Consider the following 20,755-nt stretch of genomic DNA (forward strand, 5'->3'; position numbering starts at 1 on the left):
TTAAGACAGTCCCATGGCCAGCCCAGGTCACTACCACGGACCCCCTAAATTCTGAGTGTGGGTGGCATGGGCTGTCACCTCCCACCATCCTGTGGTACGGAGCATCCCGGCAGAGTGGGCGGCCAGACGAGGCCCCAAGATCTGCTTGGACCAGCGTGGAGTGATGGCAGGAAAGGTGGGAGATGGGCTCAGGGTTCTGTTGGAATGAAAAGCCCCAGAGAAACCTTGCCTGAGGCAGAGCAAGCGAAGGTCAATTATTTATGGCCACCCCCTGCCCCAACTTCACAAAGGATTAAAGCTGCCTAAGAGCCTAGATAGTGTAAATTGGAAGTAGGTTAAAAAAAATCAAAGCAGAGGGAGACTAAGGGGAGATGTAAAGTGGACCCCAAAACGAAGCCTGTTCACAGACTGAAGGCCACCAGGGGCGAGAGGCAAGGCAAGAGCTTTCCAGTTGTTGTTGGGAAGTTCCTTGTCCCTGGGTGCTCAAGCTGCAGATTGTACAATAAAAATGGACCAATTCTCAAAAGACCCATGGATTCTGACCCTGGGGCCCCAAGTGACTCTCTCCCAGCGCCCTTATGGAGGGAGCATGACTGCCAACCTCCTCAGCATCTTTAGTATCATAGAGGCAGGTACCTGGGACAAATTGCTCCAGATAGGCTGATGGGCACACCCAAGCCCAGCCCAGTAAATGGACATTTTAATGGGGGAAAACGTGCCAGTGACACATCTAATAGTTAGTGACACATCTGTTAGATGTAGGTTGTGTAGTATCTAGAAGGGTGACAAAGCAGTTCTGAATGTTTGGAACGTTCTGTGAGTTTTGAGCTCTTTCTACTGTATGTGGGTACAGTGAGGCGCACTGGTGGACTCTAGGAGGACAGGATGGAGAAGTGGGTAAGGAGACACCTGCCGAACAGGTGCTTACCCATGGCTTACCGAAGGTGATACTTTATTAAGGCCGTAAAAATAACAGGCTGTTCTTTTACAGGATGGAATAATGGTAGGAAAAGGAACCTCTGGTGTGTTTTTTAATCATAACCAAAATTTCAGAAAATTTTGGATGTTAATATGTTAAAATTGTGACATGCGATTTTAATGAACTACATTATATAATATATATAATTATATATAAGTCATTTTGTTTAGGTATAATTATACATTAAAATAACTACATTATATTAACAAACACATTTAATATATAATTATATATAATATACATTCTAATATATAATTTAATGTATAAGTATGTAAATAATTATATATTAAAATATATAAAACAAAATTACATGTCATATAAAATAATTATAAATCAATAAATTATATACAGTGTAATATATTAATAATTAAAATATTATGTATAAATAATTACATAAAGGGAACTACCGTAATGAACTAGAGTCAATCCTCATTATTCACAGATTCCAGTATTTCTGAATTCGCTCACTCTTCAAGTTCATTTGTAACCCCTACATGGCTGCCTGCGGTGCTTTCAAGATCATTCATGGGCACGCGCAGAGCAGGGAAGGATCTGATTTCCCAGATGCACACGTTGCCAACTGAGGTTGCATGAGGCAGTACCCTGCTGCTTGTTTCAGCTGTTAGAGGAAACGGGTTTGTTCAGCGCTGTTTTCCCATTTCTGTGCTTTCTCTTGGCCATTTTGCTGCTTAAAATGGCCCCAGGAGAGCTGAAATACTGTCTTACTCCTAAGCACAATAGGTATGGGGTCCTACGGAGGAAAATGCTTGTGTTAGGGAAGCTTCATTCAGGCATGAGTTACAGTGTTGTTGGACATGAGTTTAATGTTAGTGAGTCAACAGTGTATATTCAATACAGTGTCTTTAAAAAGAAACGCTCTTAGGAGTTCCTGTCGTGGCGCAGTGGTTAACGAATCCAACTAGGAACCATGAGGTCATGGGTTCGATCCCTGGCCCGCTCAGTGGGTTAAGGATCCTGTGTTGCGGTGAGCTGTGGTGTGGGTCGCAGACGCGGCTCAGATCCCGAGTTGCTGTGGCTCTGGCGTAGGCCGGTGGCTGCAGCTCTGATTTGACCCCCAGCGTGGGAACCAATAGGAATTTCTAAGTATCTTTTATGAAAATGGCCACAGATCATGTGATGCTTTGATTCAATGATTTCACTCTCATTTCACCTTTGGAAATACGCAAGCATCACCCTTCCTCCTCCATGTATTAGGGACTTGGTGAGGAAGTGACTTCTTCGATGGCGTGGTGTTCTGTTGGCTGGCATGGTCGGCATGTAAGCATTTGTGATCCAAGACCCTCTTGACAAGAGTCAGCCTTTGACCCCTTTATTTAGGGAAGGGGACTTCCACATTTTTGCCCAGGGAATATGTCCTTAAAAAGAACTTGGGGGTCTAGTCAGTCTGATCTTTTTTTTTTTTTCCTTCACGGCGAGAGCGATATTTTAATACGAGAAGTCTTGTGTTTTCTCCCATGCTGTCCACTGAGTTATCCTTCGATGAGACCTTAAATTGCTTGACTGTCAGGATGATGGATGCCACACAGGATTGCATCGCAGGGAGGCAGGAAGGTAGCCAGATGCATTTCTGCAAAGGAGAGATCACAGGGCGCTGTGTTTATACCTGTCTTTGTGGATTAGAGAAGCAAAAAGACCAGACAAGACCTGGAGCAGGACCATCTCTTAGTGACGGTTTCCAGAGGTGAGTGTTGAAAAAGTGAACTTCCAGTGGGAAAAGAACCTTCTGGTTACCCCCCTCTGTCCTTTCAGTGGCACACGTGATGTTTGACAGCTCCTTCTCAGATTGCTTTTGGAAGTCTTCAAAATTCAGCAGGGTTTGTAGGCTCTGTTGACATTTTTGAAAACCTGATTTTTGATGATTATAAGTTGTCAAGCCCCGGAGCTTCCGATAGGGCCACGCACTTGATAAAAGAGAGAAGAGCATGTGGCTGTGAGTGTATGAAATCACACGTTTCTTGGAGTTTGTTTATGATATTTACGAGTGATTTCCAAGCATGGGGGCTGCCCATTAACTTCATGGAAAAACTTAGGCTCTTTGGGGAAAAAAAATGTGGGATTACACCAAAACCAGAACTGAGTTTGTCATTCCTTAAAACGTCATCTTAAGTCGCATCAAGGCTATTATGCTAAAATCTGACACTATATATGTTTTGGATGCTTTCGATTCTTTTTTTTTTTTTTCGTTTTTTCTTTTTTGGTCTTTTTAGGGCTGTACCCGCGACATATGGAGGTTCCCAGGCTAGGGGTTGAATCGGGAGGTACAGCCGCCGGCCTCCACCACAGCTCACAGCAGCCAGCTCCTTAACCCACTGAGCGAGGCCAGGCATAATCCTCATGGATCCTAGTAGGTTTTGTTAACTGCTGAACCACAAAGGGAACTCCCAAGGATGCTTTAGAGTCTAAAGAAATGTTCTGTAATGTCCATCTTTGGGGTTTGTACGTGGCTTGGGTTTTTTTGGTATGTCATCTGTTAAAACTTTGAATTGTGAAATATGGCATATTTGGAAATGAGGCTATAAAATGTGGCAGTGAAGTTTAACCAATAATAACGTGACCGTCCACGTTAAAAAGACAGCCCTCCCAGGACCAGCCCCTCCCCCTTCCTTCACCCTCCCTGTCCCTCCCAGGTCATCACAGTCTGCATTTTGCTGTCATCATTTCTTTGCTTCTTTTTATGGTTGGGCTCATGGTGGGTGTGATTCTAGACAACACGTGTGTGATTTTTAAATGACTTGTTCAACACCCGTCTTTGCCCTTCACTCTGCCAAGAGGACAGACGTGGATTCTGGTCGGTGGTATGTTTGTAGCCTCGAGCACAGCTCTTAGCACACAGCTGGGACTGAATCGATGTCTGTGGATTAAATGAATAAATAAAAATATGTATTGCAGTAAAAATAGCAGCGTCTGATTTATAGCTCAGGTGCGTGAATGCGTATTGGAATAACGGGAGGTAGTATTGAAAGCGATGAGTGGAACATGGGTTTATATGGGTGGCTGTTACAGCTGGAAGGCCAATCCCATGGGCCCAGTTGCAGACTGGAAAAGCGAGGCCCTAACGGATGACGGCTTTGCTCAAGGTCCTTTAGCTGATGGTGGCCAGAATCTGCATCTCCTCCTCCTGGATTCTGTCCGCTGAGCCGTGAGGCACTCTCACAGTGCGTGAGAGATGGATGGCTTCACCTTAATAGGAAGTCCCCCTGCCCCGGGGAGGCAAGTGGACTAACAGATACAAAACGCCCTCAAATTCACACATAGCATCATTCACTGTGATAAGGTTCCTGATCAACTGAGAAGACAGACCATATTGGGATAGTCATAGGGTTAATTGCATATGTATCTTAATAACGTTAATAGTCTGTATAATATTGGAATAATTGGAAGTTCCCATTGTGGCTCAGTGGGTTAAGAACCTGCCCAGTGTAGTCTCTGTGAGGAGGCGGGTTCCATCCCTGGTCTTGCTCAGTGGGTGAAGGAAGGATCCGGTTGCCGCAAGCTATGGCGTAGATCATAGATGCAGCTCTGATTTGGTGTTGCCGTGGCTGTGGTGTAGGCTGGCAGAGTGCCAATTCTGCCCCTAGCCCGAGAACTTCCACGTGCTGCAGGTGCAGCCCTTAAAAAAAAAAAAACAAAAACGGGAAAGTTAAGAGTGACTTGATTGTCAGATGAATTTTTCAAAATGCTAGCTGAGACATAATTTTGGTTTGTCCAAACTTCTTGATTATTCAGTGTGGGAATGGCAAGTCTGAAAGAAAATCAATGCAGGTGATTGTAGGTGATAGTAGCTTAAAATTTTAAATGTGGTCGCTTTTCGGTTGATAGGCAGATAGCATTTATCAGGCTCGATATAAGGTTCCTGACCTGAATTTTTGTGTATTTTGCAAACAATGGCATTTCCCAAGAGTGGGGTCTGAGTTTTGGTGTTGGAGACTCTCCTGGTTCTGCCCGCCTATCCATCCCCCCAGGCGTGCACACACGTACACACGATGGTGATTTGATTTTGTCACATAACGTTGAACCCAGAGACAAGCCATTGGTGCCCAGCCAGTGGACCAGAGAGCTGTGACGTCAGGTGGGCTGGCCGGACCCCTTGGGAATGTTCGGTATTTCTGTACTTAGAGGCTGCTTTAGAATGTGCCCTCCAAAAACACCAGCCATCTCCGTGCTGTCAACCCTTTCAAAACCCTTTCAAAGACTCTTATCTTTATCGCAGCCCGCTTAGCTGCCAATACCTTCCAAGAGTCTGCAATTGTAAGTCAGCGTTAAAGCTTCCCCTGCTGGTCTATAAAGAAAGTTATCTATGAAGCCCACTCTCATGTTCAAGTCCATGATGCTGTGAGCCTTGGTGATAATTTATACTTGAGAGGAAAATATTAACTGCCTCAGAGTCTCAGGGTATTATTTTTAGAGCCCTGCCAAATTGTTTTGACACCAGCATTTTTCAACTCGACTTTGGCCAGCATGGACCCCGGAGGTTTTCAAGTAGCTTTTATCAAAATAAAACCAGCTACTTAGTTATGAGTAGGTAGAATTCCAGAGGTTGGCACTGATGGTGCAAGCATGGTGCATGATGGATTAAGAGCCGTGTGTTGATTTAGGCTGCAAGAAAAGCCATTTCCCAGCCAAGTTCGTTCAGCAAGGAGAAATGTGACGTCTCTAAGCTTTGAGAAGGGTGCTTTGGGAGATGAAAATCATGGGAAGCATTAAGGAATGTTGTTAAGTGTTGGTTGGCAGCGCAACTTCTGAGTCTCTCTACCTGGATGATTGTGGCGGCGGCGGTGGTGATGAAGAGATTGAAAGCATCAGTAGCTCCTTTGATTGAGAGCGGCTGCCGAGGACTTTGGCCAGCCCTCTGGAGTTGGCTCGTGTGATGGAATTTATCAATGAAAAAACAGATTCGTATCAAAGGCTGAATGTTGGACAAACACTGGCTTCCAGTCCTGTTTCTACCCCTTTTTGAGACCTGGGTTTTGCCACCTGTGAAGTGAGGGTAAGAGTACCACCTTATCGTGCAGATTCAATGAGAATGGATGTTGTAATAGTGTGTCGCTTTCCAGGTACTCAGTCTGTGAAGCCTGCTGCAGCCACGGCTGTTTGTGCCCCGGGCCACGTGATGGGAAACGCTGTGCTCAGTTTCAAACCCAGATGTGTGTGGCTCTTCCACTTTGGATTTCATAGTCCTGCCTCCCTTCATGGCAGGTTTTCAGTTAAACCGGGACGTGTGGTCTGTTTGGGGTTTTTCGTAATGAACACAGGCAGCATTTCTGGGTTTGAGGTCGGATTCATCGTCACGTGTGTGCGAGTGTGCACACGCGAGTCGGATTTGGAACAGATTGATTGGCGGTTTTTGTCTCATTCTTCACAAAATGGGGCTCACCAGATGGTTACAAATCCTTGAAAACAGCACTCTCTATGCTTTCTGTCCATGTGATTCTTCCACCTGTGTTTCGGAGACAACCTCCGCTCACTCACCTGGCTTCATGGGGACCCCTGAATTTCCGGGTAAAGAGATGATAGGTGTGGGCATCCCCAAAAATCACTGTGTCCTCCTTCCCTGTCCCCAAAGAGCCGTCATGTGATGGCATGCTGATGCAAACCAAGATTGGTATTTGTGTCGTCTTAGCATTGGGGGTTTGGAGTGAGTAGGGCGTGTTGCAACCTTAACTCCACTCTTAATAAAAGCGTGATTCTGAACAAGCTTCTTCACTTGGGTGAGTCTCAGGTCAACTGAAAAATGTAGACGAGAGTCATATCTGTCTGTGTTGGAGTTTGTAGTGGTGCCTTCGGGGGGGACTAGGGAGCATGGGTGAGATGATGAGACAATTCTGGGCACCTAGTAGGTGCTGAAGAAAAAGGGGTTCTAACTCGGTACTTGAACTTGAAGCTCTCATCAGAACCTTCTCTGTTGGATTTGTATTAGGTCTATTAATGAGCAATGTAGTCTTCTGTCTGTTTTGCTCTAAATGCAGAGATTTAAGCCAAATAAGCCAAGTGCATAATAGTTTAGCTCTGGTCAGCTGTTTATACCTTCAGATTCAGCCTCAGCACAAATAGCCTTACCATGAATTCACAAGAAGTTGCTGAGTGTTCAGGATCTTAAGCTCACTGCTGGGATTAATTCTTTTTTTATTTTTTTCCAACAGACTGTCTAGAGAATATCCATGATGCTATAAATGAAAACATATGTTAGGATAACCGATGGCAGTGGGGAAATGGGAAACGAAACCACGGGATTTTCAGGAATCACTTCGTTGGAGAAGAGCTGGCTTGGCCACCATTGGGGCAAAGGAAGAAATACATTTAGTGCAGAGTTCCTTTTATGGCTTTCTCTTAAGATTGCTTTGCATTGAAAAACAGATGGAAACATTTGTATTTTCTAGAAGACTTTTTTTTTTTTGAAACAAATGACGTTCCAAAATTAGCTTAATTTGAGAAATGAGATTTCGAGTGTGTCGGGGGAAGCAAGCGTGGGGAGACTATTTTCCAGCCTCCTTTGGTTGCCCTAAATAAGTTTAATTAATGAGCAGGTCATAAACTGAAAATGTGGAAAACCATGGTTTTACAGACTTCTTAAAAATGCAAAAGTGGTTGCTATGTAATTAGAAAATACATGAATTTGCTGATACCTTAAAATATCAAACAGTACTCTTTTTATTTGAATTTACTTTTCATGGGTGGGTTTTGAAAAATATTGGTAATGAGAAGATGATGGGAGTGGCATTTTGTTTGTTGCCTCTTTTGTAGTCCTGCATGGCAGATTTCTTTTCGAGTCTGTAAAGGGTGACCTCTTCAGCAGAATGAAAAAAAAAAAAGTCTCCTTTAGAAAACGTGATTCCTTACTCGTTCATGATCTTTGTTCATGATCTTTGCGGATGGCTTAGACTCTGTCAGGCAGAGATGGTGAGGGGAAGGCCCCATAGAATTGTGGGAAGAGGATGCGTAGTGGGACCACATGGTGGGAACTGTCGGCCATTGTTTGAACATCGTCTAGTCTCCCTTTCACCCTCCAAATCCAGAACCATCTCTTTGACGATGAGAAGCATCACTCAAACCTAAAGCAGCAACCCTTTTGGAACGCAATTTAGCAACAGGTCAGAAATCTGAAAAATGTGCATAGCTTTGCTGTCCAGGGTTGAGGAAGTGCTCTCACAGAGCTCGTAGGAGGAAAAACCCCTTCAGAAGATGTTTATGAAGAGATGTTAATGAAACTTTAAGTCTGCTCCAGTGATTGTGGATTCATACACAGAATTCTCCCTAAATATTTTTTTTTTTATTCTCCAACCGCACTCATGGCATCTGGAAGTTCTTGGGTCAGGTACCGAGTCCGAGCTGCAGCCTAAGTCACAACTGTGCAATGCTGGATCCTTAACCCACCATGCCACAGTGGGAACTCCAGTAAGTATTTCTACTACCAAAAAAATAAAATAAAATAAAATACCTCTATGATACTATATTTTAAGTAATACATCAATATTTGAAATCTGAGGGGTTTTTGTTTGTTTTTTTATGGTGTTTGTAATTCTAAGCTGGTGAAACTAAGAGAGCTCTGGGAAAGCCATGCATGGTAGAGACAGAAATGAGAAGGGAGGTTGCCAGTGGCTGGAGGGAGGAGTAGGGGAGTCACCGTTTAATGGATACACAGGTACGGTTTTGTAAGGTGCAGAAAGTTCCAGAGATGGGTGGTGATGATGGATGCATAACCACGAGAATGGGCTTCATGCCATGGACCTGTACACTTAAAAATGGTTAAAGGGGTAAACTTTATGTTAAGTAATTGCACCACAAATTCTTCTTTTTTTTTTTTATTTTTAGGGCCGCACTTGTGGCATATGGAGGTTCCCAAGCTAGGGGTGGAATCGGAGCTACAGCTGCCGTCCTACACCACAGCCACAGCCACAGCCACACCCGATCCCAGCTGCATCTGTAACCTTCCCCACAGCTCACGGCAATGCTGGATCCTTAACCCACTGAGCAAGGCCGGGGATCGAACCTGCAACCTCATGGTTCCTAGTTGGATTCGTTTCCGCTGCACCACAAAATCTTAAAAAAGGAAATGTAATAAATAAAGAGAATGACGAGGAATAGCAATTTAAAAAAATGTGTGTGTGAGCATCACTCACCAGTGGAAAGGCTTGCTTTTGGAAGGAGACTTGAGGTTTCAGTGATAAACATCTTAGTGTGCATCGCTTAAAAGATCCCTCTTTGTTCCCTGATGCTGAGAAAATAAGGGAATCAGAGTAATTGATCCTTCAAGAGTCTGTCCTGCGTTTAACCCTTCAGGCTCTGGACCGTATTAGATGTGTAGACCTGAGCATTGGCTAGATGGGTAGCCCATTTGGAGGAAAATTCCAGGATGACCATCCTTACTTTGCTTAAAAGCAATTTAAAAAATATTCAGGGAGTTCCCGTCGTGGCGCAGTGGTTAACGAATCTGACTAGGAAACATGAGGTTGCAGGTTCGGTCCCTGCCCTTGCTCAGTGGGTTAACGATCCAGCGTTGCCGTGAGCTGTGGTGTAGGCTGCAGATGTGGCTCGGGTCCCGAGTTGCTGTGGCTCTGGCGTAGGCCGGTGGCGACAGCTCCGATTCGACCCCTAGCCTGGGAACCTCCATATTCCGCGGGAGTGGCCCAAGAAATGGCAAAAAGACAAAAAAAAAAAAAAAAAAAAAAAAATTCAGGAAGCTTCATAATACATTTTTTTACTTCACTGTCCACTTATATTCTGAGCGCCTTATTGCCTGATGCAGGGAAGGGACACTTCTTACTTTTAATAAAATTAGGGGGTCTCTTCTGCCCCTGAAAGATTTTTTGTCCTCCTAATGTTAGCTGGTTGAATAAATTACAGCACTGCTTTCTTTGTTTCTTCTCTCATTGAAGGCTTCGAATACTAACTAGTGGCCACCAGTGGGTCTAGACACAATCGAAAAGCAAAAATACATTGTTCTTTTGCGTTATTTACTCATCACTCCTGTGACTGTCTAAAAATGTATACAACTCAGAGTTGCCGAGTGGCTTAGCAGGTTAAGAATCCAGTGTTGGCACTGCTGTGGTGTGCGTTCCAGCCTTTGCCCAGGAACTTCTGGATGTTGTAGGTGTGGCCAAAAATAACAACAGTAAAAAACCACATAAAATGTAGAGAACTTGTCGTCTATTTCAAGATGCTCTGAATCATGTGTTTGAACCTGTCTTCTAGTTCAGGATGTCTTACCCACGTGTTGCCTATTGATTGGTGAAACAGTGCATCATTTAAAAGGATTTTGTGCTCGCTTTCATCCATTCCCATTAAAAATAAGGAGTTCCCAATGTGGCTCAGTGCAATGAATCCAACTAGTATCTGTGAAGTTGTGGGTTTGATCCCTGGTCTCGCTCAGTGGGTTAGGATCCTGTGTTGCTGTGAGCTGTGGTGTAGGCTGGCAGCTGTAGCTCCAATTCGAACCCTAGCCTGGGAACTTCCTTATGCCACAGGAGCGGCCCTAAAATAATAATAATAATAATACAAGGTGCAGCCAGCATTAAGTTGAGCCTTCGCAAATATTCACTGCTTCCCACATGAACTATACAAGCATCTGAAAGATCAAGGTTATGGTACCCAGAGGTCTGGAACTCAACCCAACTCAACTCTGGGCCTGAGAAAGCAAAACACAACGGTTAACCTCAAGCTCGCCCACAGGGCTTGTTTTATTAAAACTGCCCAGACTCCCTCCCTCCCCACCTGCCTTTTAGGCTCTTGTTCTTCAAATCCCTGATGCTTTAGCCTGAATTGCTTTTTCATGTTCTCCCCAGGCAATGAGTTTTAACATGAAAACTATATTCTGGCTTCAATCCCGCTGTTCTGCTAAGAAGCTGACCGGTGTTTGCAATTCACTTCTCAAATGCTGCTTGCCAGGTGTACCAGGACAAGAGCTGTGCTAAACAAGGCTGCAGACAGGATGCTAAGGGCTGAGTGTGATCCCAGAGCCCTGTGCCCAGAGGGGGTCAAGGCCTCAATATGAATCATTTTGACACAGAGGCAGGAGCACAGGCTGAAGCTAAGGCTTAGCTCCTGCGCTGGAGGGGCCTTTATGAGGGTATCTTGGACTCAAGGATGGGTGGCAGTTCCCAAAGGGAGGAAGGGATGCTGAGATCCCCACTGATGCCATGGAAATCCATGTTGCTTGCGTGCTCTCGTGCCTGAGTTGTATAGACGCGGCTCAAGGTGGAGGGTGAGGACGCGCCTTGCCCAGGGTCCCCGGGAAATGCTGGCCCTCACCAGTGGGTGACTGAGCCATGGGGATTTAGTGAGGACTGGCTCATCCTTGGTGGTAGTGGTGGTGGGGAAAGGATGGATGCCTGACTTCCAGAAAGAAATCAGGGGGCCCCTTAGCCTTCCCCTCCCATTTGAGTGTAGCCTTTTTTTCCACGTCCTCCTGGTCACCTCTGTTCTCCTTTGACCAGACAGCATGCATCTTTCTAGATGTAAATCCGCTCCCATAAGTCTCTGTGACTCTGTGTTTGTTTGTTTTTTGTTTTGGCAAGGGAGCTTTGCTTTTTTTCTCAGAATGGAATGGGGATGGGTGGAAAACTGGTGTGTGGGAAGTAGCTGCTGGTATTGGAGGGAGGGCATTTATTGATGTTTGTAGGACTATCTGTTGGTAATACAGATGCTGTCTTTCTGATACATGACCCGTGCTTGTGTGGGAGTGGGCAAAGAGAGACCAGGAAGCAACATTCTTGGCTTGAGTTTCTCTGCACGGTGATTCCTTGAACAGCCCTGCTGGTACTGATTTTGCTTCCTCCGGGTGGATGCCCCATTTCTTAGCTAACAATTCACCCTCCTCCTCCTCCTTACACACGCGTGATGCACGACATACTGGGCTTATGTTAGGGACACTTAGGCAGCTGGAGGGCAGCTTATAAATTTGAGGTTCCTCTGGCTCGGGTTAGGCCAGCAGGTGCTTTTTCCCACTTAAGATACGGGAAAGCTGAGTTTATTGAGGAGACTAGCAAAACTCTCTGGTTAAAGCAGAAGTGAGAAGATGGCTGTTTTCATGGACACTTGTCATGCCAGGCGTACGTCTGTGGAATTTGTGCGTTTTGTCTGTATCGGAGGGAGCCTGGTTACACGCCTAGCGTTGCGTTGGTGTGCTGCAAACGGCATTGCTATAGATGAGTTGCATGTGAAGTTTAGTTGGAAGATTGTTCAAGAAGTTAGAATAGTGATGGGGACTAAGGAACAGAGCCAAGAATCTGTCATCCCTGAGGTTAATTTGCCGAATCATTTGAGTCCTGTTCATGACGGCGTGGAGGTGTTGGGTGTTCTGGGGAGAAGCCACGTATTATTACCATGGTGTAGTTGAAACATTGATAGATTCATAAACATTCATAGTGAGGGGCATTTGCCAAGTCTGCTTACTAAGGGTCTCAGCCATTTTTACTGTTCCTCCCCTAATTATAGTTCATCTTAAACATTATTCTTATTTACAGTGTTTATATCCAGCAAGCGTCTCTGGCCATCTCCCAAGAAGACAACTACAAGGATAGTTATTACTGAATTGGTTTTCTGGAGAAAAATTGAGAACGACTTATATCTCCATTAATAGGCGAAGTAGAAGATGCTATAGTTAAACCAATGCTCTGCTAGAGGTAAAGGAATAAAGCACAGTTCTAGGAATCAGCATGGATTCATCTCAAGTAGATATTGTTGAGTGATGCAAGAGTATGGTTTGATTTATTTTTAAAAATGGTGCCTACATGAGTTCTTGAGATGGCTCTTTGGGTTAAGAACCTGGCTAGTGTCCATGAGGATGCAGGTTCAATCCCTGGCCCCGTTCATTGGGCGAAAGATCGGGTATTGCCTCAAGTTGTGGCGTAGGTTGCAGGTGTGGCTCGTATCCAGTGTTGCCGTGGCTGAGCCAAGGGTGTTGGCCTGTAGCTACAGCTCCAGTTCCACATCTAGCCTGGGAACGTCCATAGGTCGCATGCGTGGCCCTAAAATTAAATAAGTAAATAAATACACAGGCACGTAAAGTACATGAAGTTCTCTACGTTTCTATAGATGGTATGTGAGTGCATGTGTGTGTAAAATAGATGGAAAAGGGCCACAGAATACAGAATGATGATTGATTTTTCAGATGGAAGATAGAATTGGAATAATGTTGCCCAGTTTTTTTATATTATTAAAAAAAACGATCTGAGGCGTTCGTGTCATGGCTCAGCAGAAACAAATCTGCCTAGCATCCAGGAGGACGCAGGTTCGATCCCTGGCCTTGATCATTGGGTTAAGGATCCAGCATTGCTGTGAGCTGTGGTGTACGTCGCAGACGCGGCTTGGGTCCCGCGTTGCTGTGTCTGTGGTGTCGGCCGGCAGCTGCAGCTCCGATTGGACCCCTCACCTGGGAACTTCCATATGCCGAGAGTGAGGCCCTCAAAAAAAAAAAAAAAAAAAAGATCTGAAACAAATATAGCAAAATATTGTTTATCATTTCTGGATGGTAGATATATAGTTAATTCTTTTCTCATTCTTTGTACTTGACCCTACTTAAAAAATCATGCCCCCCAAATGAAAAAAATCTACGTCTGATATTTAACAGTTGTAAACTACTGGACAATAAAATGAAGAAAATAAAGATCTCTCCTGAGCTCGTATAAAAGTGTGTACCTTCAACACATAGTTCTTGGGTGAATGCGCCCTGAAAAAGGTTTCTTCGAAGGAATAGCTTAGTCTGTTCCAAAGATCTCGCCTCTCAGCCATCCGTCAGGATGGGCTTGCGTAAACCATGGCGTGCTTTAAAGGAAAATTATCTCGAAGCATGAGGTCATGTTGATGCCACGTGTGACTGTGAATCTGAACCTTTTCTGCTGACGTGCTGCTCTTGGCTTTCTGTGTCCCATTTCTGTTCAGGTTTTCCCTTCAACTTTTTTTAGTTATTCCTCCCGTGACTTTTGTTACTGGCCTTGGTGCCTCCGTGATTCTGACTTCAATTTAGACACTGATTCACCAGTGACCTTGGGGACATCGGCTCCTTTTGTCCTTCAGTACATCTCCATTCAGTGAGCCCCCTTGGCCAGGAGGGTCAGCAGAGCCTGGGCCTCTTTTTTATTTATTTATTGATTTTGGTCTTTTTAGGGCCACAGTCGTGGCATGTGGGGGTTCCCAGGCTAGGGGTCGAATGGGAGCTGTAGCCTCCAGCTTACGCCAGGGCCACAGCAATGCCAGATCCTAGCTGCGTCTGTGACCCACACCATGGCTCACAGCAATGCTGAGAGGCCAGGGATCGAACCTGCAACCTCATGGTTCCTAGTCGGATTTGTTTCCACTGCGCCACAATGGGAACTCCGAGCCTGGGGCCTTTTGAGCCTGAGTCCCAGCTCCCGCAGACCCTTTGGCCTTCCTCTGTTCTGGTGTCCTAATGCATAAGGTGAATCTAATCATGTCCCACAAACAGTTCAGGGAGCCCTGCAGGAATGCCCCTGGCACCTGCCCACCTTGGTGAAAGACAGCTTCTGTCTTTCTTCCCTGTTTCCCCCTCCAGTTAAAAAGGTCCATCATCTAGTTCCCTGGCCAGGGCTTTTGCAGAAGCTCGTTTCTTCTGGAATGCCTTTCTTCGATGCCCTCCCCTACTTTCTTAGCCCCACCTTGAAAACCATTCTGCTTCCAAACCTTGCTCACATGTTATCTCATTTGGGACGTCTCTGCCACCTCTGTGTCAGGGATGTGCTTTGTTTTTGATTTTTTTTCTCCCTTTTTTTTTGGGGGGGGTGGTCTTTCTAGGGCCACACTTGCAGCACATGGAGGTTCCCAGGCTAGGGATCAAATCTGAGCTGCAACTGCTGGCCTACATCACAGCCACAGCAACGCGGGATCCGAGTTGTGTCTGCGACCTACACTACAGCTCACAGCAATGCCGGATCCTTAACCCACTGAGTGAGGCCAGGCATCGAACCCGCATCCTCATGGATACTAGTTGGGTTCTTAACCCACCTAGCCACAGTGGGAACTCCCAAGATGTGCTTTTTTATTGAACCTAACACACTGTATGGTTACTGCTTGCTTGTGCAGCACTCTTCGTGCTAGACCTGAGTGCATTAAAGGCAAGATGCTGGCCTTAGGAAATGTTATAACCCTACTAGGTGCCAAGCATAGGCCCTGGCACAGACTGGGTGCTCAGAAAGTGTTTGTGGAAGTGAACTGAATTCAAGGCACCTTGAAGAGTGAGTATACAGTGAAAATCAGCGTCTCTGTATGTATCTGAATGGGGGTATGTCCAGCTGTTAGGTTAGACAATAGAACGTGATCTTTTTGTGTTAGCAGTGATGGTCACAGCATGGTGTGCGTGTGTGTGTGCACGTGCACACACACACACACACACACACACTTTCTGCCCCTGGTGAATTTATGTCTGTCTAGTGAATTCACTTCCAGCTGTTAGGCATGTAAAGAGGTGATTTCAACTGTGTCTCTCTGGGCTACACCCCGCTCTTAATGCTGCATTCCAAAGGTGTTTATTTCAACCTTACTTTCAACAACGTGTGAATACTAGGCTTTGTTCTGCTCGAGGCCCTGGATCCTGCAGGGGTGGGGGTACCATCTCCGAACTCACAGTCTGAGGGCAGAGGCAGATGCCAACATGAGCTCTGTCTGAAAAGCCAAAACTGGAGAGCCGATTTTCTCTGGGACAGGCTGTAACGTTCTCTGACCTGCCAGAATCATCTCTTGATTCCCAGGAGTAAAGTGGATCATTCTATGTGACAGGAAAAATAGGCCAAATGACTTTTAAGTGCTTTTCTCCATTTTTTCCCCCCTAGAGTGACTGACAAATGAAGGCAAATGGGTGTCAAGGGGCATGGCATTCAGTGATGCCACTGGCACCAACCCATCCCTTTATTGATCAGGAGAGTGAGGGTGAGTAACTAGGGGCTCGGTGTTCAATGTTGAACAGTTTTCCAGCTCTCTTTAGCAATGAATGTCACATTAATGGATCCCTTTTCTGTTTCATCATCTGAAAGGCAGGAAGACGGAGGGGGAAGCGTTAATTTGGGTGTCGGAGGTCTGGGCTCAGATCCCAGCTCCACCAGTTCTAGCTGTGTGGTCCTGGGCAGGTTTGCATCCTGGGTTTCCTCGTCCTTCTCTGGACAGCGGGGTTAACAACCCTAACTTTGTCCTCTGAAGGAGCGCAGCATCCACACCAAATTAGCCTCAGCCCGGCTGAATGCTGTTTGAACATTAACAGAGAGCTTACTCATTCACTGGCTTGGAGGAGAAGCCAGAGATTGGGTTAGTTGTGAGTCACTCTTTGGAACAACCACCTTTGGAAAGTTTTTCTAAAGTCAGAGATTTCAAATCAGTTTCCAAAATGTCCAGATATTACACATAGATCAAAGAGTGACAGCAACCCCCCAAGATGTTCTGTAATTATTAATAAAACCCATCACTGAAAACGAGAAAAGGACAGAGGAGAGACACAGAGGAAGGGTGTTTTTTTTTTTTTTTAAACCCAAGTGTTCAACAAATTAATATCACAGTCAGAAAAAAATATCTACAAAAAAACAGCCACTTTTATCCACAGGCTCATTCCCTGAAAAAAGGGCCAGTATGTTTTTCTGAAAGAATCTCTCTTACCCTGACCTAGCCCTTTGGTTTCATGGCATTGTGGGGCAGGCCGACGGAGCTTTGGGGCTTGGCGTCCTGCATCACAGTCCCTGCTTTGAGAAAACTTGGCCTCTCTGCCTCCATCTGGCTCCTGGCGTGGACGTGGGAGTGTGAGGTATGTAAATACAGCCCGTTTTCCCCTTGGCGGTGATATAAACGCTTCCCAAGTCTGGCTGCCTGGCCCACGAGTTTTAGCTGAGAACTGTGTTGGCTTTTCTCTGTAGGGCCAGCTCCTGCCCATGCTGGGCCGCTGGATGGGACATCACGGGGCAGATGGCTCCTGGGGGGGCCTGGGTATTCTTCCTCTGATCCAGTTTTTTCACTGTGGGAAAGGATTCCAGTCCCTTCGGCTCATGGCAGTGAAGGGGCCATGCCTCTCTGTTCACAGGCCCTTAGGCAAGGTCAGCAGAACTATGTCAGGAATCTAAGCAATGTCTGTGCCCTCACACCACCGACTCCAGGACCGTGGTTCCCTGTGGCCTGTGATGGGAGCCCGGATCCAGAGATTGCACCTGCTGTTTCTTGGGGCTTTTGGTTAACCTGCTGGACACTTCTTATCCCTTTTCAAAATGAAATGGAGGAGCGAGATTACATAAGCGTTTCTAGATGACCAACTACAGCTCATAGACAAGGTCTAGCCCACCAGCTAGGAATGGTTTTGATTTTTTTTTTTTTTTTTTTTTTTTTTTGTCTTTTCTTCGTTTCTAGGGCTGTACCTGTGGCACATGGAGGTTCCCAGGCTAGGGGTCCAATCAGAGCTGTAGCTGCTGGCCTACACCAGGGCCACAGCAACGTGGGATCCGTGCCTTGTCTGTGACCCACACTACAGCTCATGGCAACGCCAGATCCTGAACCCACTGAGCGAGGCCAGGGATCGAACCTGCAGCCTCATGGGTCCTAGTCAGATTCGTTAACCACTGAGCCACGACAGGAACTCCTTGTTTTTTGTTTTTGTTTTGTTTTGTTTTTTTAACTTAAAAAATTTTTAATTGTAAAGTACGTATAAAATCAACCACATTAACTCTCTTTCAGTGTAGTGGGCAGTGGTGTGAAGTAGGTTCCCATGGCTGGGCAGCCCATCTCCAGAAGGTTCTCATCTTGCAAAACTGCAACTCTGCCCATTTCCCTTCTCAAATGGTTGAAAAGTAAAGAGTTTCAGGGTATGTGAAAATGACATGAAATTCACATTGCAGCCTCCACACTGAACTTCTGTTGGAGCACAGCCCTCCCATTCACGTAGCCCTTTGCGGCGCCTTTCGTGCTACAGTGTCAAGTTCAGTGGTCATGAGACCGTATGGGCCCAAATCCCTAAAATATGTACTATTTGGCCCTTTACTGAAAAGGTTTGCTTACATCAAAGCAATGGCATCAGTGGTGTCTCTGCAGCGCCAGGATGCAGGCTCGATCCCCGGCCCCGGCACAGTGGGTTAAAGGTCTGGCATTACTGCAGGTGGGTCACAACTGCAGCTCAGATCTGATTCCTGGCCAGGAAACTCTATATGCTGCAGGGTGGCCAAAAGGAAAAGATAAAAAGAGAGAGAGAGAAATGAATCTTAACTCACTTGCAACTCTAATGATGACCTTTGCGGGCGAAAATAATGAGCTTCCTTTTTACTCCTTAATTATCTGCGAAAGGAAGATGTCAGCAGATACATGGGTCACACAACTATAAGCAGTTAAATCCTAAGAGATTCTTTCAGCCTAGGAGGAAAATGAACTTGAGTAGGAAAGCCCTCTCTCTTCACTAAACTCGGTGTTAAGAGGGGCAGCCCCCAAGGTGACTCCAGTGAGGTGCGCTGAGGGGCCTCCGTCTCTACTGGCGGCAAAACAAGGGTCAGCAGAGCTTTCTCAGGCTCCCAAATGTGGGAGAGTCGGAACTGGGGCCAGAGACTCAGGGAGAAGCATCCCCCCACGCCCCATGAAGAATTCTAAATTGACATGAACGTGGACTTGGGTGTCTGACTCCGCCGCCGCCGAGTCTCTTTGCCTCGCTGGAGACTCTGATGCTGTCGTCTCAATGTGTGTCCACAGGCCTCTCCTCCTGTTGTCACAGCTACTCAGGTGATTGCCTTTCTGCTGCCTCGTACCCCTTTTTCTCCTGTTTCCAACTTGTGTGCAGCTGAAACAGCTCATCCCAGTTCTGTCCTTGAGCTTGGAGGTGGAGGTTGACTTAAGCCCCTCCCGGAGCTTAGAGAATTCCATGGTCATTTTGGGGCATTTGTATCTCCTCATGTCTCATCAGATTTACCCTTCTTCTTGCCAGAGATCCTGTGAGTTCCTGAAGGTCACTGAAAATGATTTGCATGAACACCTGGGAAATCCAAGTAAATTTGATTGTGAGAAGTGGAAACACAGAAAAGCAGATACTTACATGCGCATCCCTTGTATTCAACAGTTATGCTTCATTTACCATAGTCATCCACCCATCACCCTTTCAGCCACCTGTCCATCCATCCATCCTGCTTAGCTGTTTATCTTTTGCACCTTTTGAAAGTTTGCTATAACTGTAAACTCTAGACATCAGGATGTTTCATTGTTCTTTTTTAAAATAAAATTTGAAAAGACGTATGTAGCATACATGTGAAAAACGACAAAAATGGCAGAAGCGTCCAGCTGGCTCATGAGTTTCCACTACAACGTGGCTCTTAAACACCTAGAGTGCTTCCCATAAATTAAGGATATTCTTGTAACCGCAGTACCATGAAACTCAATTTCAATGTTAAGTTCTTTGGACAGTGGAGGGATCAAGAGCAGGAACCTTGTCCTTTTCCTGGACCAACCTAATATTTAACTTGCCAAAGACTGCTTGGTTCTTGGCCTGGTTACTGTTTGTTAAGGGCGGCGTGGGGGAAGGGAAAATGTAGTTAACATTTTTTTTCCCTTCGGTGGATAATTAGATCATATTGGCTGAATGGGTGGTGCTGCGGGGGTGGGGGGGGTTGATAAAGAATCTGGTTTCAGGTGAGACTAAAAGTAAATTATTATTGAAGACATACCACGGATCTGGCTCTACTGCTTCTAATCAAAAGACTTTGAGAACATGTAATTTTATAGATGGGGATAGCCATAATCATTCTTGCCAGATAAACAGGTTATTGTTCAAAGGCACGTCTCACAGGTGACCAGTAGGGAAACAGGAAACAAGCCAGAGTAGTCCTTTCCCATCCGTCAGGGCCCATCGCGGGGCTCTCTAGAGATTGAGCTCTTCATGTATCTTCAGTAACACAAAACTGGTGCATCTGACAAGTGTGTTTTGGGCTTGTTTTTCAAGACTCGGAGGCTGCCCTAAGTTCTCTGTGTAGGCCACACTAGCTTGCACATCTGGTGTTAAACATGTGTGTACATGCACTTTGCTGGATCTTGGTTTTTAAACTCTTGGCGATTGATAATGCCCTCCGCCTGCTTTTCCTGGAAGTGTCCACTTTGTAACGTGTTGACTGCACTTCCTTTCTGGATGTCGGGCGGTACGTGGGGTCTCGAGAGGTCCTTTGTGTTTGCAGCTGGGGACATGTGCGGCTGATGAGCTCATAGATGCTGGCTTCATGATGGCCTCCCAAAGCCTGCTTGGGGATGATGGATTGCAAATGTTGCCGTGATCTGTATCCGTTACATGGACCGCATGCGGATGTGGTCATGGACTAGCACTGATACGCAGCCAACTTTCTGATTGGATGAGAACGTTTTCTTATCCTGAGAATTCGGATAGCTCAGCAACTGAAACAGAGAGACAGAGGGCGTGTTTCAATCTTTTTCTTTTTATCGGTGGGACATTCCTTTGAGGAAATGTCTAACGATAGTGTGCAGAAGGCTGTGGCTGCTGATCCAAAGGCCGGTCCATGTACAAAACAAGAAGATTCCTCTCTGTGCGCGTAATTGCGAGCCACCACTTCCTCACAGTTTCACACTGTTGTCCTCACACACTAAGAAAAGATCAAAGTTGTTCCAGTTCTTTTCATGAATATTATGATACATTTTGCTGGTGTCACAGTAATTTCCCAAATCAAGAGGACAGAGAAATTGAAAATGGACTGTCTAACATTTTTCAAAGGGAGTTCCTGTTGTGGCTCAGTGGGTTAAAATCCTGACTAGTATCCATGAGGATGTGGGTTCGATCCCTGGCCCCACTCAGTG

General features: G+C 45.7%; 1 protein-coding gene across 5 annotated transcripts in view; it reads left to right on the forward strand.

Annotated features, from left to right (window-relative positions):
* The window catches only part of FARP1 (FERM, ARH/RhoGEF and pleckstrin domain protein 1), a 312,926-nt gene that overhangs the window by 109,207 nt on the left and 182,964 nt on the right, over positions 1-20,755 (forward strand). The window contains exon 1 of one of the 5 annotated variants that reach the window (XM_021065377.1): positions 14,914-16,739. The exons of the other annotated variants lie outside the window; for them this stretch is intronic. Coding sequence (XP_020921036.1) covers positions 16,617-16,739 — 123 coding nt within the window. The 5' untranslated portion in view covers positions 14,914-16,616. Of the gene's footprint in view, positions 1-14,913; positions 16,740-20,755 lie in introns of those variants that run through there. 5 annotated transcript variants of the gene reach the window in all.

This window comes from Sus scrofa, chromosome 11 (assembly GCF_000003025.6).
Source record: "Sus scrofa isolate TJ Tabasco breed Duroc chromosome 11, Sscrofa11.1, whole genome shotgun sequence".
NCBI lineage: Eukaryota > Metazoa > Chordata > Mammalia > Artiodactyla > Suidae > Sus > Sus scrofa.